Here is a 22,499-nt window from a genome sequence, read left to right on the forward strand (position 1 = left end):
CCACTATCCTATGGATAGGGGATATGTTGCTTTCCTAGAACAACTCCTTTAAATGGGTTATGCCTAGATGCACAATACCTCCCACAATGTGAAGCCTAGGGCGAACAGCTGTTTGTTCAGCCCCCAGAAACCCCAGCAATCCGAGGATTTTACTGGGGAAAGTCACAGCCAGCTACACATCTCCCTTGCAGTGGCCACTGCAGGTGACAAATTGTATTACAGGATAGTCATTCACATAATACTAGAATGGCAGAAAGTTGACGTTCTGTTCTGGGTCATTGATGCGGGTCCCAAGTGGAGGAACCGGTTATAAACTGTTCATCTGCTCCAATAAGGAATAGGAACAGGGGTTGTTCTCTTGGCACAACCCCTTTAATTATTTATTACAAAAGTCAATACACTACAAGTGATATTTATATTTACAATTGAAAAAAAAGTCATGCGCTATAGAGCTTTCATGGAATCTGCAAAATCAACATTAAACCACAATGTTTGCATTTCCACAATATAAGTACTTTTTAAAGTAATTTTTGGATGCTTTACATAGTCTTTTCAATCATATAACAAAAGAAATTAGGGTTGCCGGTGAAAATGCATGTCTTTATATGGGAAACTATTATGTATCTTGTAGTCTGTTTTACACAGAAAATCTGTAGATGGATGTAAAGGGAGCATTTAGACTCAGGTAGATCACCAACTAGTTATATATTCTCTGCCAGAACAAAATCTACTAATTGCACAATATATAAAAGACAACAGCTGTGCAATCAGCTTCAATATCTGACATCTCTTAAATGGAGTTCATTTGACAACATTAAGTTACAAACAGCAGTAATTAACAGTACCCACCATCTGTATGTATAGCCACGGTAGATGTTGCTCTGGAGTATATGAATAGATGTAATGTGCAGCGAGCACCTTACTAGTGAAATTAAAACTAGATTACAGTTGAAATTCTTGCAAAAAGACAGACAAGTCTGGGTACACATTATATACTGTATTATGAGTCTGCTAAGATACAATAATAACCAAAGCACATCTTAAAGAAATAGTAATCCAAGAAATAAAGAGTAAAAAAGAGAAAAAACGCACTGCCCACACTTTTGTCAGTGCAAAAACATTTGATGAAGCAGTGTTGTAAGATGTCAGACAACACTGGGGTTATTTCCTTATAATCCCTTCCATTTTCAGGTTGTTTAGATAGCTATGCTTTCATTGAGGAGGTGAGGAAGAGCATTACTAGTCTCCAATTGCAAATAAGGAAGATGAAACAATACCTCTGCAGCGCCACCTATTGGATGGCAGCATTCCTGCAAATCAATGCTTGACTCTTTATACAGGTCTGTAGAGCAATGATTGGGAATTGAGATCAAGCCAGAATCAATACACAGACAGCTGTTTTGGGGTTTTTTGCCCCTTATCAGTGTCCTCATAGTCTCCAATTGCAGCAGCTCTGTGAAAGGAAGGCTACTGCAACAGCAAGTTGCCTTACAGTCAGGCCTCATTTACACGAGCGTATGTTTGTGTGTACATAGGTGCGCACAAAACCGTGCATCCATGTATGTGCAAAAACGCACGTGAATGAAGCTCCGTGCACCATTGCTTTCAATGGGGCTGCCGGCTGCTGCTGGCGGCCCCATTGAAAGCAATGTACTGCCGGCAACCCCTGCAGTGATTTTCGGGGAAGGGCTTGAAATATAAGCCCTTCCTTGAAAATCATCCCTAGCTGCTGTAAAAGAATAAAAAATATATATATACTCACCTCTCCACCGCTATGGGGCTCAGGCGCGTCTAGCTGCTTGTCCTCCTGAACTGCTCTGAAGCTCTTTCAGCAGGCGGAGATTTAAAATCCCCGCTTGCTGAATGGGCTGTATCTGATTAGCTGAGCGCTCAGCCAATTACAGGCAGCGTTCAGCCATTCATCCACAGGATAGGTGATAAAAATCTGATCAGTGGGGTTCTCCACTGATCCCAAGTAAAGAGGTCTCATGTGCCCTCCTCCTACTTACTCAAAGCTTGGTGTATGTCTTGGCAATGAGGAGGAGATTGAATGGAGTAGTAGTCACATATGTGTGGCACTGCTCCATTCATTTTCATTGCCACTGTTGGAGAAAGCCGGGCGTTTGTACTTGACTATTTCTGTCTGCCCCATTAATGAATGGAACAGTGCTATGTATTTGCGACTGCAGCTCAATCTGTTGTCACTGCAATGGGTGCAGCGAACCTACAGTGATGAGAAGAAGTAAATATAAAACCTCTGTTCTCGGGATTGTTGGGGATCTCAGCACTGAGACTCCCGCAATCAGATTCTTATCACCTATCCTGTGGATATATTTAACAAAGTGTTGTTTTTTTTAAATACAACTCTTTTAATGACCGCATAATGTACATGTACATCATGGGGTCATGTGGCACTAAAAAGTGGGCTTGGGTGGTAAGCCTGCTTGCTTGTGGGTAAGCCTTGCTCCAGTCAACTGTTAGATGGATTCAAAACTGGCTAAGTGGGGTACGGCAAGGCTTTATTCTGGGCCTCAATATTTTTATAATCTATAGAAGGGAATTGAGGGGAAAGTGATCACATTAGCTGACAACACAAAGCTAGGAAGGATAGCCAACACTAGCAAAGAGAGAGAAAGATCTAGAAAAGCTTGAACAATGGGTGGCAACTAACAGAATGGTATTAAACAAGCAGAAATGTAAGGTTCTATATCTTCGCAATAAAAATTTTACAAAGTGCATACAGAATGGGAGTAATTGGGCTAAGCAGCAGCACATGTGAAAAAGACTTAGGTATACTAATACATCACAGATTGAACAGAAGTCAACAGTGTGATGCAGCAGCTAAAAAGGCAAACACAATTCTGGAATGTATTAAGAGAAGCATATAGTCTAGGTCATGTGAGGTAATTTGCTCCTCTACTCTTCCTTAGTCAGACCTCATCTGGAATACTGTGTCCAGTTCTGGGCACCCCAATTAAAAAAAGACATAGACAAAACAGAGCAAGTTCAGAGAAGACCTACAAGGATGGGGAGCAATCTGTAAATCATGTCCTATGAGGAACGGTTAAAGGATCTGGGAATGTTTAGTTTGCAAAAAAGAAGGCTGAGAGGAGACTTAAAAACTGTCTACAAATATCTGAAGGGCTGTCACAGTGCAGAGGGATCAGCCCTATTCTCATTTGCACAAGGAAAGACTAGAAACAATGGGATGAAACTGAAAGGGAAGAGACACAAATTAGATATTAGAAAAAACTTTCTGACAGGGTGATCAATGAGTGGAACAGGTTACCATTGGGGGGTGGTGAATTCTCCTTCAATGGAAGTCTTCAAACAGCCATTGGACAAATATCTGTCTGAGATTATTTTGGAAATCCCGCACTGAGCAGGGGATTGGACCTGATGACCCTGGAGGTCCATTCCAACTCTACCATTCTATGATATCAAGTGGGTAACGAGCATTGGCCACAATCAGAGCTAGCTCCGATAAACTTATATGCCAGGGTCAGTGCTGACCCTGGTGTAGCAGACTACAAAAGGGGAAGCTAAGGAGACATGATGCCAAGCAAAAAGACAAGTCCGGTACAGGTAAGATAACCAAGTTTAATTAGAGAACAGTGAAAATTAGAAGTTATGGCAAATGAGAACTTCAATGCAATAAACAATTCGTCACACAGTTTAACAACTGCTAAATCTTGCATGAAGGGTGAAAGACTGTCCTAATTTAAATAGTATGTTATGCTTTTCTCATTAATGATGGGTCACGAATACTGTGACAAAAAACACACTACTTAAAGGGGTTGTCCCACGCCGAAACGGGTTTGGTTTTTTTTCAATAGCCCCCCCGTTCGGCGCGAGACAAACCCGATGCAGGGATAAAAAAAAAAAAACGGGTAGTACTTACCCGAATCCCCGCGCTCCGGTGACTTCTTACTTACCTTGTGAAGATGGCCGCCGGGATCTTCACCCTCGGTGGACCACAGGTCTTCTGTGCGGTCCATTGCCGATTCCAGCCTCCTGATTGGCTGGAATCGGCACACGTGACGGGGCGGAGCTACGAGGAGCCGCTCTCTGGCACGAGCGGCCCCATTCAGAAGACAGAAGACAGGACTGCGCAAGCGCGTCTAATCGGGCGATTAGACGCTGAAGATTAGACGGCACCATGGAAACGAGGATGCTAGCAACGGAACAGGTAAGTGAATAACTTCTGTATGGCTCATAATTAATGCACAATGTACATTACAAAGTGCATTAATATGGCCATACAGAAGTGTATACCCCCACTTGCTTTCGCGGGACAACCCCTTTAACTAGCATTTGAATCCAGCTCAGAAAAGACCCTGTATTTGTAGTCAAGCTGATGGAGCAGACCCACAACCTATTTGAAAATCCGGAAATGTTACCACTGAGAATGAACAGTACAAGAAAGATGAGTCACTGTATAAAATGGGCTTTGTGCCAGGATTCCAGATGCAGCCCAGTGTTTATCTCTTGTAACTGTTATAACCACACATTCAGCAGTCACTGTTTTTATATCACTATGAGCATTCTCTGAATCAAGCCTGGAGAAAAAACTATACCAGCTGGTAGCTTTGAGTGAGCACACACTTACATATGGGGACTGGTCCCAGGCTTGATCTTGATGGCACAACTCTGATGCTTTCCTTAGATACTAGAGTAATGCTCTGCTCTTCCAACACTGTTAAGTCACTGCAAACTGCACTTTCTCTGGCTGGCTTTGCCTCCTGTTGCTTCTATCAGCTGCTTCCTGAAAGTGCCCTACCACAAACAGTACTATAAATTATTGGTCAGATGGTATTATACTCCATTAAAACTCATACATGTATAGCAGCAAATCCCCTAAATGTTGGAGAAACAGCGGACAAATTGTGTCACTGCTCCATCTTCTCTGGGGTTGCCCCCTAATATCCACCCTATGGAAAAAGGTGTTTAAAATGATAAAAACATTCCATCCCAAGGCAACTAAAAACAAACCTGGTTTGGCGCTTCTAATGTAGGGAATAGATAATTTCCCCTTGGAATGCAGAACAGTTATCTGCCATACACTACATGCAACTCATCTTACAATAGCACGCAACTGGAAAAGCTCGGAACTTTCTTCCATAAAAGAAATAGCCACTATAGTCTTGACCAACTGCATCTACCAAGAAATGCTGGCAGTCCAAAATGGAACATTCCATTCCTTTATATCCAAAGGGAACATTTAGCTGACAAATAATTCATTAATTCGCATACAAATCCATTCACATACTATCCGTCCAAATATTTCCATGTCTTAAACCCCCCTCCTTTCCCTAATAGATCCTTGCAATAGGTAAAAGTCTTCAAGTGGTACAAATAAGTTTCTAGTTTCTGGTTCAGGGCTTAGTCACACGGGCGCATCGGCGCCCGTGTTACTGCAGGTAGAAGACGGCTGCACTTCAGGACGGACATCTCTCTGCAGCGCCGGTCATGTGTTCTTTCTTCAGTGCTGAGGGGAGTTGTCCTTCTTGAAGTACGGCCGTCTTCTTCCTGCAGTAAGGGCTCAGTCACACGGGCACCGATGCGCCCGTGTGACTAAGACCTCATAGTTGATATCTAGTACTCAAGTGACGCACTACATTAACCTGGCAACTATTTTCTTTTGTAAAAAGGAGCATTAGTCTCACTACTATGCAAGGACACATTGCATGTTCAAAATATGTATGTCATGGTACAGAAATTGTATTCTAACACAACAAATATGTCAACTTTCTTTTATTCTTTGTTTTTTATAAAGCCCAATAAGAAGTATTGAAAAGAACATGTCCAGCACCCTGGGGGAACACCCTTCCTACTCAACTAATGAGCTACAGTACTTTCTGGGTTCTAAAGGGCTCCTGAACCTGCACTGCTGAAACCCCACCCACTTCCTGGGAAGCTTTTCAAAGGATCTGTAGTCTCTTATACAAGCAATCCAGGTCATAGAAAAATCAATTCCTCAGTGATGGTCTTTTTTCTCCCTTGTAGCCAAAGCTGATATTGCACTCTCATAGCACTGTAATTATCACTGATAGGTCCTGCTACATACCCCTCCTCTGTGAATTTGTCAGTCCCCTGACAACCATTATTACACGCTAATGTTTAGTCATCAGAAAAACTACGACATGTTACATTGTGAACAATTAGCAGTTGTATATACAAGTCTCATCCTCATACAGTCATGGGGAAATGCTTACAGTAGACTGAGTTGATCAGCAGAAGGTTCCACCAGACCTTCCCTCTGAAACTGGCTCAGTTATTGGCAGTCTTTCAGCCTCTGATATGGGGGCCTTACTTGAACTCTCTTCTCGAGCCATAGTGAGGTCAGCTGGATGAAAGTTATCATCCTCAGCTACTTCTGCCTCTCTCACTGAGTCCTCAGCAAATGGCAGGTCAGGTACAATCCATCAGTTGTCAATGGTGAAGCTTGCCGGTCTTCATGCTGTTCCCTGGGAGCCATGGGATAGTGTTCTGACACACCGGGTCACAGCATGTACAATGAACAAACCAGATCCGACCGTCATCCTCACACTGTACCTCATACAAGGGACTATGTGGAAATACACTTTTCATGACAATATGTAGTGGCTCAGAAGGGTCCTACAAAAGTGCTGTCATTAATTTTATATAGGTTTGCAATTCACCCAGGAAATGCAAGGGTTAATTCTGGGTTAATCTGCCCTATAACAGAGCTAAATTTAATCTGCCCAGCAACTAGCTATTTCTCATTGGCTGCTGACAGTCTGAGCTCTAATTGGCCAGTATGTCTGGAGAGTTAAACAATATGATTGGCTATCTGACGGGGGGGGGGGGGAAGTTGAGAGGCAGGCTGCTATTGGTTCATTCGTTGCTAAGCAGCACCAAAGTCCATGCGGGAAGATGTGAAACAAAGTGCACAGTTAGTTTAGAGAGGTTGGTTGGAGAGAGCAGTTTAGTTTAGACAGTTAGTTGAAAGAGAGTTATTTGTGAGTGGAGAGCAGCGAGTTGGCGTGATACAGCACTGAAGTGAGGAGCCAGTGGAGAGCTATGGCGGACTGAGGAGACGACGTGAGACAGATCGTGGAGCAGGTGAGAGCTGTAGAGAGGGAAGGACTGAAGCTCCTCTTCAAGTGGTAGTGCCTGACTGTGATTCTGTATGCACAAGGTAAAGTGTAAAGGCAAAGTGAAATGCTCCTGAGTGATGGAGACATCGCAGCAGCCAGGGCCAGGATTTGCCTACAACTGGTAACAGAAAGGCCGTGTTGTGGATTAAGAAAGGTCAGAAGGTCCCCTGTATATAAATTTTGAAATTGCAGCCTCATCTCCCCCAAATATTCTCAGCCTTTCTCCATGCAAATTATTTGATCTGCCAAACTAATGTCTGTGGTGAAATGCTGCCTAGTTTCACCTTATACTGAGACAAATGCTGTTTTACTTGCTCTGATAAAATTAAAATAAAGGAAGTTTATTATAATATTTTCAAAACCACTGGCCTCCGTTTATTACTGACTCTTCACACCTAACTATTGTGTTATATAGCACTGGCATCACAACATATCACATTATCTACAACGCCATAAAATTTGTTGGCCTCCACTACCTATAGAGCTGTGGTGATAGCCACTGTGACAACATTTTATTTCATACACCACTCTTATCATCATCCAAGCTATCATCCTACATGCTGTAAGTGGCATGGATTCCCACCAGTCTTCCAACATGCTCTGTAACATTTTCTTTCAGACTAGAATCCAGTTACCAGGCTGTAGAGGAGTACCTTGGGCCAGCAACCTTGAGGGGTAGACTGTTTTGTGTGTACGCTGATTCACCAGTCACTGTATTGTCTGCAGGTTATGACAGTACTCCCACACCCAGGAGGTCACAAATCAACTAATGTACCTTCTCCCAAACTTGGACATCAGGATCAGCCAGGCAGTCTTCTGTTTAAAGCTCCCGGAAAGCCTCAGAATTCATCCTCTCTTCCACGGTATCCTGCTCAAACCTTCACTGGAAGACAGCAACCTCCTCCTCCTCTCGTAAAAGTACAAGGTGAAGATGAATTTCTTGTGGAAAAAATCCTGGACTCCCGAAGGCACAGAGGAAGACTTCAGTACCTGCTGCAATGGCAGGGATACAGGCCAGAGGAGAATTCCTGGGAGACAGCCTCTAATGTCCATGCTCCTAGGATGATCAGAGAATTCCATAACAGGTATCCAGGGAAACCGGCCCATGGGACATCCGAAGGCCATCCTGGAAGGAGGGGACAACTGTCAGGACTCGAACCTGGGAACTCCTGTGCTCTGGATAGTGTCTCTCTTCAGAGAGCTATCCAGCTTGCTGGACAGCTCCTCTGCTGAACCTAGCCTTGTGCCATGCTCCTGTTATTCCAGTTCCTGTCCCCCTGTCCTGGCCCTGCCCTGCTTCTTATTAGGCTCATTATAAAAGTCTGACCCTACCACTGTACCATTGTGTAATTATTGTGCTCTACAGTCGTGATCTAGCTCCTTCTCCGTTACAAGTGACCTGAGACTTCCCAATAATGAGTCCTGGCTTTCCTCCTGACAATGCTACCCACCTCCTCCATCATTATTGTGATCTGAGACTTCCTGATAACGACTCCTGGCTTTCCTCCCAACAACACTACCCATCTCATCCACCTGTACCATGACCTGAGACTTCCCGATAATGACTCTGTTTATTTGGACTACTCTTTAGTGACCCACATGGCTACTACACCCATGGCTCCTAGCCAGTGCCAAAAGATGCTACACCATTTTTCACTTAAAGCCACTCTTACTGGGCTAGTAGCTGTGTTGCTCGAGGAGTCAACATGACTCTTTCTTCCTTACTAGTGATTATTAGGACATTATAGTAGCAGTGTTTCTGGTGGCACACCAGGCACACCAGCAGCAACTGATGAAAAAACTCTGATTAACCATACCAGCCAGTGATATGGTTATAGACAGAGCACATAGATTGCCCAAGCAAAGATTTTTACCGACTCTACCCTACATGACAGTTCACAATGTCTACCCAACTACTAGACACTAAAAGCAGATACATAATACTGATGGGCACTATAGATACAACACCTATCACCATAGTGAACATTTACGCACCTAACATGAGACAAATTAAGAGTTATGGGGAAGAAGCAGAGGTTGGCAAAGGGAAACATATTTAGAATAGACTTATGCACGGTAGACAGGGAGACTCTGCCACGATAATATCCTCTAAAATCGGCATGACATCCTGGTCAAACCTTGAAACCAACAGTGACAACATTTTCAAAAGAGAATAAATATTCCCGCCCTACAATGTGGAAAATGAATACATTCCTGCTTAAGATCCCCAAGTATAAGCATTTAATCTCCAAAGCTATCAGAGAATATTTCACCCTTAATTCAATTCCTGAAATGGACCCACTGACGGTCTGCGCAGCCTATAAGGCCTATATGAGAGGTATTTTTATACAGTTTGGTTCTCAGTATAAAAAAGAAAAATCAGCTACTATTGAACACCTCCTAACCCAGACTCCCACACTAACCAACTTTTTACTCTAAGGGAGAAGCTACGTTAATCCCTCATAAGCAACTATAATAAGGAAATGTGCCAATACAGGGCTTTTCCTTTTATTCGTCACTAAATAAACACCCGAGGATGTTGGCAAATTGGGTTAGGAAGAAATTTGCTAAACCTAGAGTCCCTTTCATTTGGAGGTCAGATAAGAAAGACCATAAAATCTTCCACCCTAAGCAAATGGCAGACGTCTTCAAGACATATTATAGCGTGTCCACACAGACATATGTTCATCCACACAACACCCACTACAAATAGAGGGAGGTGATTTATATAGGTTAGTTTAATCATGGTCCCTTGTTCAGGCTTGACACTTTTACATTCTGGCTGAAGAGGTACTCTAGCATAGTTGTATCTTGGGACCACGTGTCCACCAGACAGTCTACGCTCCACCCTTAAAATTTGGCTTATATTACAGGACTTCCAGCTACTAAATTTTTGAGGCTTTGGTTTCCATTCTCTTTCCCTACATTCCCCATGGTGTGCCCCACCACTGCAAAAGTATTTGGTTTAACAGCTTCCCTTTCTGGAGCTGGAGACCCAGGAACCTGGATGCTACATGTCCTACCACTCCACAGTTCCAGCACTGAAACCTGTGTTCATTGTGAAGCCAATGCATGCCTGGTCGCCTAGGTTGGGGCTATTGCAGCTCCCTTCTGGGCGGTGAATCTGGATACTTCACATCTTCTTGCAGTGCCTGCCTGATAGTACGCAAGTAAGGGAATATAGCCAGAGTTGTTAGATCTTGCCATGGCCTCAGTTTGTATCTGATGGAATTGTGATGAGGAAACTACTAACACTCTCTTTTTCAGTATTTACCTGAGGGGGATGCTGTGAAGCCCAATAATAAACTGGTACCTTAGAAATTTGTTACTATTTCCAATTGCTTGCATATCTCCTGGCCTGGATGTTAGTCATGATTTCCTGCAAGGCATTAGAACACTTAGGAATAGTCTCCTCTTGTTGTTGAAATATGCTAAAGAAGCAGTAATTTCCCAGTGTTCACTGTTTCCCTGTAAATATCTTCAAGGATTTTAATAATCTGAGCCAGCGAGGTACAAATATATTTGGGTGTAACAGCATAGTCTTCCATGCACTTCCCTCCAGGGCATACAAGGCCAATTTGGGTTGGTCTTAGGAGAAATTTTGTTACAAGTGGATTGTTTCCTGCAGACGATCAACATAATCCATTAATATCATGTTCTGCCCATTGTACTTGGTAAAGTGGTTTAGTATAACTCCCACTGAAAAGGTCCTTATAGGTATTCCCCCACTAGTCCACGCAGGTTTGGCCACTGCAATTTCAGTTGTATTGCCTTGATCTTCCATGCTCGTAATCATATCCTGCTGTTCTACGCTAACTTATGCAGCAGGCCGGAAGGGGTAGTTCATGAGGTATCCTTGATACGATACCCAGTAAGAAGACAAACTCAGTGCACATAATAAGATAACAATTTAATTAGAGGACAGTGAAAATTAGAAGTTCTGGCAAATAAAAACTTCAGTGCAATAAACAGTTTGTCACACAGTTTAACAATTGCTAAATCTTGCATGAAAGGTGAAAGACTGCCCTAGTTTAACCGTTAAGTTATGCTTTTCTCATTAATGGGTTACGAATAACCTGACAATAACCACAGTACTGAAGGAACACTTGAACCCTGTACAAATTAGTCTGTAATCAAGCTGACAGAGCAGACCCATAACCTATTCTAAAAATCCGATAATCTCCCTTCTGAGGATCCACAGTACATGAAAGATGAGTCATTGTGTAGAATGGGCTTTAAGTCAGTACTCCAGATGCAGCCCGATGTCTGTTCCTTGGGACTAATGTAACCACACATGCAGCAGCCACTGTTGGAATGTCACTATCGTCAGTCTCGGAAACAGGTCTGGTGGTATCTTTTAGTGCGGTCACACTTACTTTAAGGGGCTTGACCCTGATAGGAAGACTGTGAAGCTTTTATCAGATGCTGAAGTGATGCTCTGCTCTTCCAACACTGTTAAGAAACTGTAGATTGTCCCTCTCCCTGGTAGGCTTAGCCTCCTGTTGTTTCTCTTCCTGAAAGTATCCAGCACCCTGCGGGAACACCTTTCCTGCTCGCCTAATCAGCTACAGTACTCTCTGGGTGTCAAAAGGCTTCTAAACCTGTACTGCCGAAGCTCCACCCACTTCCTGTATTAGCTTTTTCAACAGTCTGCAGTCTCTAATACAAGCAATCCAGAAAAAAACAACCTGTCCAGTAAAAAGCCAAGCCCTCATATGACTGTGTTGATCGAAAAATAAAAACATGTTATGGCTTTTGGAAGACGTGGATTTAAAAAAAAAAAAGTGCTTGAACTTTAAAGGGTTAAAATTCCTGCTTGTGTGACCTTTAAATTACACTTGTGATCAGGATGTAACATGTTTATTATGTGTTCCCATAAGGATGGATTTGTAATTGTGTACATAAAGGGTCTATATCTAGGATGAAATCTGAATGAGGTACAAAGCAAATCCTGAAATATTAAATGATGCGGAAATTATAATTACTGTCTTAACTGCACAATTCAGTGCTTTGCTCATTAACCTTGTGTTTTGGCAGCTGGACTCGACTGTTTAGCATAGAAGTACATAAAAACTTTCAGTGCAATGATGATTTTTTTCAAAATAACATAATAGAATCATATAACCATTTTTCCGATACAAATATGTTATTATTTTCACCATGCATTGGCAGCACTCGTCATCCCGCATCTCTGAATATCTGATTGGATCATATGCATTTTTCATTAAGCATCAGATACATTAACAATAATTCATGTTTCAGTAAGCAAGATGAGAGGTAAGTGACCGTTTTAAAAATACAATACCTTTGGGTGTAGCAAAAAGACAATCTGTTTAGAATGTCTAATTAATATTGGGCCACTTAAGGGAACATAAATTATACCATATAAATGAGTCTAGATTATGTGCTGTGGTGAATGACAAATGAGGAACAATTTCTAATGGCAGGTGTAAAACACAATGGAGTTTACAATTAATTTTGAATGTAAAATGACTGTAATTTTCCAGATAATATCATTGCTAATTCTGAGTTATATTAGAATTGTATTTAATACACTAATTCAACATAGATGTTATTCATTTTCTCCAAGCAAAAATAATAATAAATCAGGGTTCCCTTGTCAGCTGAGTTATAAAGAGATGACAGACTAGAATTGTATAAAAAGTGCAATTCACTGCAAAAATTGTTCTTCAATCGAGCTCCTGGAGGACTACTGACGTTATTACCGAATTGAAAGACAGCTACAGGCTCTACGCACATTGTTAATCAGTACCTTTCACAGATAATGCTCCATATTTATTACAAGCCCCTTTCTGTAGAAAAAGAGACAGGTTCGTATCTGCCAATAATGCACCCAGCAGATTGGTGGATGAAATAGTTATAGTTTGGTTTAAAGAAGATAAAAATGGCCATTAGCTTCAACCACGAATATTCTTAACTAGAGATGAGCGAGCATATTCGCTAAGGCTAACTACTCGAGCGAGTAGTGCCTTAGTCGAGTATCTGCCCGCTCGTCTCTAAAGATTCGGCTGCCAGTGCGGGTGACAGGTGAGTTGCGGCAGTGAGCAGGGGGGAGCAGGGGGGAGAGATAGATCTCCCCTCCGTTCCTCCCCGCTCTCCCCCGCTGCTCCCCGCCCCCCGCCGGCAGCCGAATCTTTAGAGACGAGCGGGAGGATACTCGACTAAGGCACTACTCGCTCGAGTAGTTAGCCATAGCGAGTATACACGCTCATCCCTATTCTTAACTATTGAATTTTCTAGAGGTCTGATCAGTATTCAGCCAAGTATTTCTCATAAATTAAATGGCAATTTTCAGTGAAAAATAAAGATGTGAATGTCACTACTTGATGCCTGATGTCACTGTCGTCTCTGTAGATTTTTAGGATAATCAAATTTGTATTGGATGTTTACTTCATTGCAATAATGCAAGACATCACTGGATGTCAACCCTAAGTCTCATAGCTTTGTGTATTCATCTGTAGTTACTAAGACTTTCCAGACTATCCCATGTTTTTGTCCCCAATCAGTTTGCATCTATGGTTTTCAAGTATTCTGCTCAAATTTTTGAATGATCTGTGATATTCGGGGAAGCCATCACAGGACATGTAACTGTTGTGGTGTGCAAGTCACAATCAGGGAGTGGAAACCCGGTGGCATCTCAACATCAGCCTAGTCCACGTGACCAAATCTTGAATGCTGTTCAACACCTCTTTCTTGTCACCTCATAAGGTCCTTTGTGTGATGTTGTCTGTTAGAAATCCATGTGTTTTAGGTCAGTTTCCTCTAATCCCTGTTCAATATCTCCTGTGATGTACACACTAATTGGTCGACAGGAAGGTGTTTTCCCTATTTGGCCATTAAGCCATAACTGCTGTGTATTTATTCTGGCCCCGTCCTAACATGGGCGCCAGTTATTCTGCTGTGTGCACGCATGCTGTATGGATGTTTGTTTAGTGTTGTCTATGTTTGTCCTGAGTCCTGTCCTGTTTGTTCCTTCCGTCCGATGGTGGTCAGATGCCTAAGTCAAGTCCTGTCTGTTTCCTCCATCTGATGGTGTTTTGAGCATCGGAGGTACATATCCTGTCTGAATCCCTTCCAGCTGTTGTTGTGCAGATGCCTGAATGCCCTCTGTGTGTTGGTGTGCAGACGCCTGAACCGTGTTTTGTTTTTTGTGTCTGGTGTGGCTGTAGATTCCTATCTGTTATGTGCCTTTTCCTATGCCTATTAGCATTTCTATCTGCTATATGTATATCCTTCTCTATTTTCAATCCAGGGACAAGCTAGATTCGCTAAATTTGTGACATAGGGCCATTTTAATCACCTTTATAGGCAGGGACCTCCAAACCAATGTTGGTTAGGAATAGCATTTCCTTTCCTGTTTTTTGATGTATCCCTTCTTTTGGTGTTGTTATAGATGTATATGTTGGTCCATTATGGACATTATCGCATGATGGTTTGATGTGTTGGTAACATTCGTGGAGGACATCGTAGCTATACGAAAGTAACAGTACCGGAGCTACTGACTCAGACAGTGATTTCTACAAGTAAGATGCAGAAGCAAATAGAAGCTGACTTGTGTTCTTCTATAACGTAAGTTAAAGATAATATGTTATATAGTCGGATCCAGAAATATTAAGACAGTGATATAATTTTTATAATTAACGTCTGTACACCATCACAATGTATGTGAAAACAGATATCAATATATGATTTAAGTGCAGACCTTCAGCTTTAATCCAAAGGGTTTAAGAAAATATAGCTCTAACCACTTAGGAACTATAGTCATTTTTTCAGAGGCTCAAAATTACTTGACAAGCTAATAAAATTATAAATATAAGGATCACTTTTAATTCATGGACACAGATCCTTTGCTGCTTAAAGTCTGGAACCCATGGACATCACCAAATGCTGAATTGCTTCCCTTTAGGCGCTTTGTCAGGCTCTTACTGCAGCAGTCTAGGTTTCTGCTTACTTATGCATAGTAACATAGTATGTTAGGCTGAAGGGAGACAACGTCCATCTAGTGCAGCCTGTTTCCACTCCCCCTTGTTGATCCAGAGGAAGGCAAGAAAAACCCCAATGAGGCAGAAGCCAATTAGCTCTTTTGGGGGAAAAAATTCCTTCTCGCCTCCATAGTGGCAGTCAGAATAATCCCTGAATCATGTGTCTTTTTTCCTTCACTTTTGTCTTCAGTAAGTGGAAAGCTTGCTATGTCAGGTTGAGGTTAGATAACTGAAGAATAATCCAATTATTTGCCTTTAGAGCCTCTTGGGTTGCTTTAGCTGTATTTTTTGAGTCATTATTCATCTGTACTGTGAAGCAGTATCCTATCAGTGTTACAGGACTTAACTGCATCAGAGTAGAAAGCCTTACTCTATACACTTCAAAATTCATCCTGATACAATATATCTGCAGTCACATAATCAATTTAACACCAATAATACAAATTCCATTGGTACTATACAAGGCCATGCCATAACATGGCCTCCCAATGTGCAACACATAATGCGGTATGCTTTGGATCATAAACATCTTTTCATTTTCCATACAGTTCTTTTATCATTGTTCTGAGGAAGGTAATCCCAGATCTATCTTTCCAACAAATCTTGTCCATAACTGGTCAGGCTTTTTTTTAGATGTTTTCTAACAAAGTTTTATCTGGACTTAAATATCACCAGTAATTTACTTCTTGAGATAATCCCTCTTTATTTTCATTTATGAAGGCATCTCTTGCCAATGATATGTCTAAAGGCTCATTTAGACAATGATTATCGCTCAGAATTCGCTCAAAAGCCATCTTTTGAGCGATAACAATTGCATCTAAATGTGTGGCCATCATGCACTGTTCATGCACTATTCTTTTATGGGTGATTTCTAGCAAGCTAGAAATCACCCATGACTCTTATCAGGGCCCCATGCTGATTTTCTCAGTGGGCGGCGCTGATAGTATTCTTTCAGCTGGTACCACACTGGCGGTTCTCAGCAGGACACCAGCTGAAAGCTCCGAGAACAATGCAGCTGTTTGCATATACAAAACAGCTGCTTTGTTCTTAGAGAAATCGCGGCAATATCCCGCTCCACCTGCATTAACTCTTAAGTAGCTAATTAGCTACTTAGATTTATGCAAAGATGATTGTTCAAAACTGTTTGAGTGATTATCTTTCAGTATAAGTGGGCCTTAACTCTTTGACAGTATTTTTGACTTGGCTAGATATTGTGTAGCGGTTTTTCTTCACCAAAGAAGGAACCCTGTGATCATGCACTTCAGTTGTCTTCTGTGCTCCTCCAGGCCTTTCAATATGGCTCAGCTCGCTAGTGCTTAAATGTTTTAAGGATGTAATAAATTGTTGAATTGGCCACACATTATTAGAGATGAGCGAGCATACTGGTCCGAGCTTGATGCTCGTTCGAGTATTAGGGTGCTCGAGATGCTCGTTACTCGAGACAAGCACCACGTGGTACTCGTCTCGATTAAACGAGCACTGACCATTGAATTCAATGGAGCCGGCAATACAGCCGGCTCCATTGAAAGCAATGGGCTGCTGGCGATCGCGGAATGAATTGTCGGGAAGGGCTTAAATATATAAGCCCTTCCCTGCAATTCATCCAGAAATGTGTAAAAATAAAAAATATATATATACTCACCTTGTCCCGGCAGACGGAGTTCAGCGCGGCTGGCCTGCAGTGGGTGTGAAGGGGGTGTGAGTCAGACATGCCCCTGATTGGCTCAGCGCTGAGCCAATCAGAGGCAGATCTCACTCACACCCATTCATGAATTCATGAATGGGTGAGTGAATGCTGCCTCTGATTGGCTCAGCGCAGTTCTCAGCTGAATGACAGCAGTTCAGCACCACAGTGCAGGGGACAGCAGGAGAAGACGCGGCTGTGCCCCGGCAGCTGAAGGGAGGTGAGTATCTATTTTTTTGTTTTTAAATCACTTTTAATTCATTTCCAGGGAATGGCTTATATGTAAAGTCCTTCCCTGAAAAAGAATTCAGGTGTGCCAGCGGACCATTGTCTTCAATGGAGTCGCCGGCAGCAGCAGCGGCTCCATTGAAGAGAATGCCTCCATTTTTATTCTTTATTACACTAAAATCTTTCTTTTTCAGGTAAAGGCTTATATTTTTAAGCCCTTCCCGAAAATTCATCCCGCGCTCGCCGGCAGCCCATTGCTTTCAATGGAGCTGGCTGTATTGCCGGCTCCATTGAATTCAATGGGCTAACATCGTTCTTCTCTCCCAGAGGAGAACGATCGTTATGCAGACAGTGCGGGGGGGGGGGGGGGGGGGTCTCACTCTTGCCTTTATTGTGGCTTAATAGTGAGACCTCGGAGCCCGAAATGCAGCCCTGCATGTTGCTCCTCGCCTGCCCTATCCATTTCTGTGTTTTTTACATGACTTTGGTGATTTGCTTAGATTTTCACAAATGAAAACCTTAGCGGAGCACCAGTCATATACAAAAATGCTCGAGTCGCCCATTGACTTCCATGGGGTTCGTTACTCGAAACGAACTCTCGAGCATCACTGAAAGTTCGATTCGAGTAACGAGCACCCGAGCATTTTGGTGCTCGCTCATCTCTACACATTATGTTTCTGCCATTTTCTGATAGTTTTTTCCTCCTTCATTTGCATTGACACATCCTTGGCTGTATATTCAGAGTCCTTGGAACAGCTACCAAATGCAAATTCAACACTTGGAAACAAATCCAAACCTTTTACCTTCTAAGTAACTTTTTATGAAATAACGAGGTAATAACCCATACCAGACCATAAAACTGCCCGATTACATTTGAGCCTGCTAAAATGTAGACACTATGTAAAATGGATTTCATTCCTAAACAAGTAAATAAATATTACTGTTAGTCCCCTTGAAATTAAGCTCCACTGTGATGGAATACTGAGACTAAACTATGAAAATTGTGTCATGTTACGACTAGAGATGAGCGAGCACCAAAATGCCCAGGTGCTCATTACTGAGGCCAAGTTTTTTGTAATGCTTGAAAGTAAGGAACCCCATTGAAGTTCGAAGCATTTTTCAATGGAGCCGCGGCTGCTGCCAGTGGCTCCATTGAAAACAATGGTCTCCCAGCACCCCTGAACTGTTTTTCATGGAAGGACTTTACAAATAAGCCCTTTCCTTAAAAACAATAATTTTAGTGTAAAAAAAACTTACCTCTCCGCCGCTGCCGTGTCCCCTGCGGGGGTGCAGAACCCATCTGCCGCATGCGGCAGATGTTTCCTTCATCCCTGCTAGTAAAAAGAATTCCCTGCTGCTGCACCTGCCACATCTGCAGTAGAGGATCCTGCTGCCAGCTCCCTGTCATTGGATTTCAGGGAAGGGCTTTAAATCTAATCCCTTCCCTGAAAAAACAGTAAAAGTAATGTAAAAAACAAAAAAATACATACTCAGCTCTCTTCAGCTGCCGGGGCTCAGCCGCGTCTTCTCTCCGCTGTCCCTGGCTCTGTAGTGTTGATCTATCAGCAGGCGGGGATTTAAAATCCCTGCCTACTGAAAGAGCTGATTGTGATTGGCTGTGGTGCTCAGCCAATCACAGGCAGTTCTCGCCTATCATTCATTTGGCGTGTTTAGTGTCCTGTTCATCCGCACTATATAACAAGACTGTACTCATTTTACACTGTCTATTTTTTGCTAAAGTGTACGCAAATACTATTTTGCATACACTTTAGCAAAAAAGAAACGTGGGGAGGAGAGTGTGAAATTTTCTTGAGCACCGTGTGGTGCTCGCTCAAGTAACGAGTACTTTCAAGTATGATAATGGTCGACCGAGCATGCTCGCTCATTTCTAGTTAGGACCCAACGGTAATGTTGGTTAGGTAAGTGGATTCTGGGAATGACTTAATTTGTCTTCTGGCTTCTCCTTTGCATTATGTTGTTTACAAAAAGTGTTAACATTTTTCTTGAAGCAGTCTGCATTTTCTGTTAAAGCTAGTTCCCATTGAAATATAATCCACAACTTCACAGCTCTTACAGCATCAAACTTTTTTCCAGTTGAGTGATTCAACATTTTTTTTACAGCTATAGCTATCACCTTTATTTAATTTGTGGTGACCTTAAACATATTTTCACTGTTTTATAATGATTTATTGCCTTCATTTATTTGAAGAGATGGTGGTGTCAGTCAGAACAGAGCATGTTTGTTATCTAGTAAGCAATGCTACTTGGGCAATATCAATATTCAGCTAATGTGGTACATTTATAACTTTGTAGTTATCATTGTTGCATACAGAGGCATAACTTGAAGCGCCTGGGCCCCAATGCAAAACCTGTAACAGGGCCCCCAACTATAATGCTTTACTCATAGTACTGGGCTCCCTATATGGAGAAGAGAGGCCTTGTGAGCCCCTCAAGGCTCCTGGACCTGGGTGGAACCGCATCCCCTGCATCCTCTATAGTTATGCCCCTGGTTGCATAGTACATCAAGCTTATATAAAAAGAACTATCAGTCTACAACATGAAATATGAGAGCTTTATTCCAAAATGAATACATAGTGAGGTACGATTCACAATTTTACACCACTGCATCAGATCTACCTTATACAGGAAGTTTATGTGCCATACGTTTGTGAAGATGTCTCATTTCAATGTGTCACTTTAGTATTATGATATGTAAAGGACAATGGAAAAGAGGAAAAGAGAAGAAAAAGGAGAATACGAAGAAGGAGACGAAGATAGCGATTATTACTAAAATGAAAAATAATGCCTTTTTGGGGAAACTTATTTTCTAATACCCCATTGGAGAATTCTAGCAAAAAAATATGAGGACCAGAATTTCCATCAATTAGCCAGAAAAAAAGAGTAGCTTCCAAGAGCTTCTCTATTGTAAAGAGACCTATCTATACATTACATGGATGGACCCATGATTTCAGTGAGCACCATGTAATTCTTCATATGTCATATGGAACTATGATTGATTACTTGTTGCTAGGTACCCTTACAGTTTATAACTGATTACTGAGGGACGAAGCTGAGGGACAACCTATGGCCACTTTATTTTTTTGGGTGGGGTTGTTAAAAATATAAACCTACAGTAAGCTTTGATGTATACATAATTATTATGATGAATTCGCTCCAGTACAGAGCTGCTACATAGAGGAAGAAACGATGGCACATCTGCTGAATAGGTTTGTGCTGCATAAGCAACAGGATATACATTCATTTATTTTGCTGATCAAAAAATCCATTGACATTGGGAACTATATAATTCTTCATTTCACCTGCAGTGGCGCTACACGGAAATTACTTCCAGGTGGCCCCAAGTTTACAATGGATCACTGAGATTCATCCTGTGATGAGATTATTAAACTAATGAAAAGGGATTGTTCAAAGTTGAAAATCTCTTAAGTGTTTCATAAATCAGCAGTCATTAAACCATTTGATTAGAAGCATCCTAGCAACCTAAAGTCATGGTCATAATGTGAGTTCTTTCCCATTGAAAAAAAGAGTTGAATGTGACATTGTGACAATTACTGTTCTAGAATTCCTCCCAAAGTAATTCCAGTTTTAATGCATACATTTGACTCATATCCAACTTTAAGACAGTGTTTTTTGGCCTTAGTACAAAAGCTTACCTTTTCCCTTCCAATGAGCCTGTGATGCAAATCCAATATGTCCACCATATTTTCTGTTGAATTCTGCCATTAACGCTTTGTATGGATTCCTAATTAGCAAAACTGCAGCATCAAAAGCCTCTATCTCCTTCCTTCCACTTTCATGAGTCTTTATGCAAACGGTGCGCCCATTTCTCCAGTGGTCTCGTTCCCCTTTGAAGCCTGCACAATATACATGAAAAAAGCTATTTCTAAAACTTTCATGAAATTCCAAAATTGAATGCCTTTCAAAGCAGTCAATTACTGTAATAGAACAGTAACTAAGTACTTGACTACCACTTTTTGGAAAGGCTGTATAATGTTAATTTTCCTTTCAAACTGCAGGCAATAAGGTAAGCAGGTACTCTAATATAAAATATGCCATAGTGAGAAATAACAAAACATTTTTAGTACTTTATACAAAATTAAAATGATGATTTCGGCTATGTTCACACATGTATCAAGGCTTATGTTTTTATTGATCAATTGTTATAGGCTGAAAATGCCCAGCATATCCTAAGAGAACCTATAGATATCAGCACAATCATATTTGACCATACATTGTGTTCAGTTATTCAGCTGTACATAAGATTGAAATCTCCATATTACCATAGCATTTCACTCAAAAATCTCCATATATGCATATTTCTTCTCTCTAGGCAGGGAAAGGAAACCCTGTCTACAAGTGGGGTGATCGCCCCAATAGGGACAGCCCCACGCTGGAACTTAGGGACCATCTGTCTCAACCTATACAGGAATAGGCAGGAACACCAGACAAGGATATAACATACAACAGGCGTCTACACTTCTACAGACAGACACTGAACAAATCATAGTTCACACCTAGTATCTGCACACCTACAAACAGATATGGGCATTTCACCGAGAACCACCTGCATACATATATCGAAACAGACATAGTTCAAACATCTGCACACCACCTAACATGCCCCTCTTTTACAATAATTTATCGTTAACATATTAACTATGTTTAGAAAAAGCATACATAAGTCTGGCCTGGATAAGACATTGTATCTGTCCTAATTATATTCTACAGTGTGTGAGCATAAATCTGATTGACACCCTTGCAAGGAAAAGTAAGTTGAACCTTTGGAATTACCTGGTTTCCTGCATTGATTACTAAAATAATGCGGTCTGATTGTTATCTAAGTCACAATTGTAGACAAACACAATCTAACTATATTAATAACACACAAGCAGATGTATCATTCATGTGTTTTATTAAGTGTATTAAGTAAACATCCACAGTGCATAGAGACAAAATAAGTGAACCTTTGTGTTAATGACTTCTCCAAGAGTTAATTCGCAAAAAACTGTTTCAATTATGGGAAGAGAATAGAAGTTTGGGTTTCACAGGTGTTATTGTACACTAAATAAAAGCACACAATGTCTGGTTACTGACAAATCTATTCTTCTCAAGTAAGAATCGAACAATGCCTCATTGCAAACAACTTTCAGAAGAAAAAAGAAATGTTATACAGATGCTTAAGGCTGGGAAATGTCAAAAATACATTGCTAAAGACTTGCATGTACATCAACAGTTTGACAAATTATCTACAAATCCAGAAAATTCTGCACTATTACCTATTAATAACCTATTAAGATCACTGCAAAAGTACAGAGAATTATCATGAATGATGTGAAAACAAACCCAAAGGTGGTAGCAGAAGACTTTAAAAATGGCAAAAACTTAAGTTAATGTGCCCATTATTAAAAAAAACTGTAAACAAGGATGGTATTTGTGGGAGAA

At 41.4% G+C, this 22,499-nt stretch overlaps 1 protein-coding gene across 1 annotated transcript in view; it reads right to left on the reverse strand.

The window, feature by feature from the left end:
* Nucleotides 1–22,499, reverse strand: part of WSCD2 (WSC domain containing 2) — a 197,106-nt gene that overhangs the window by 36,141 nt on the left and 138,466 nt on the right. The window contains exon 7 of the mRNA XM_066601918.1: nt 20,711–20,911. Coding sequence (XP_066458015.1) covers nt 20,711–20,911 — 201 coding nt within the window. The remainder of the gene's footprint in view (nt 1–20,710; nt 20,912–22,499) is intronic.

Source organism: Eleutherodactylus coqui, chromosome 5 (genome assembly GCF_035609145.1).
Source record: "Eleutherodactylus coqui strain aEleCoq1 chromosome 5, aEleCoq1.hap1, whole genome shotgun sequence".
In the NCBI taxonomy this organism is placed as follows: Eukaryota; Metazoa; Chordata; class Amphibia; order Anura; family Eleutherodactylidae; genus Eleutherodactylus; species Eleutherodactylus coqui.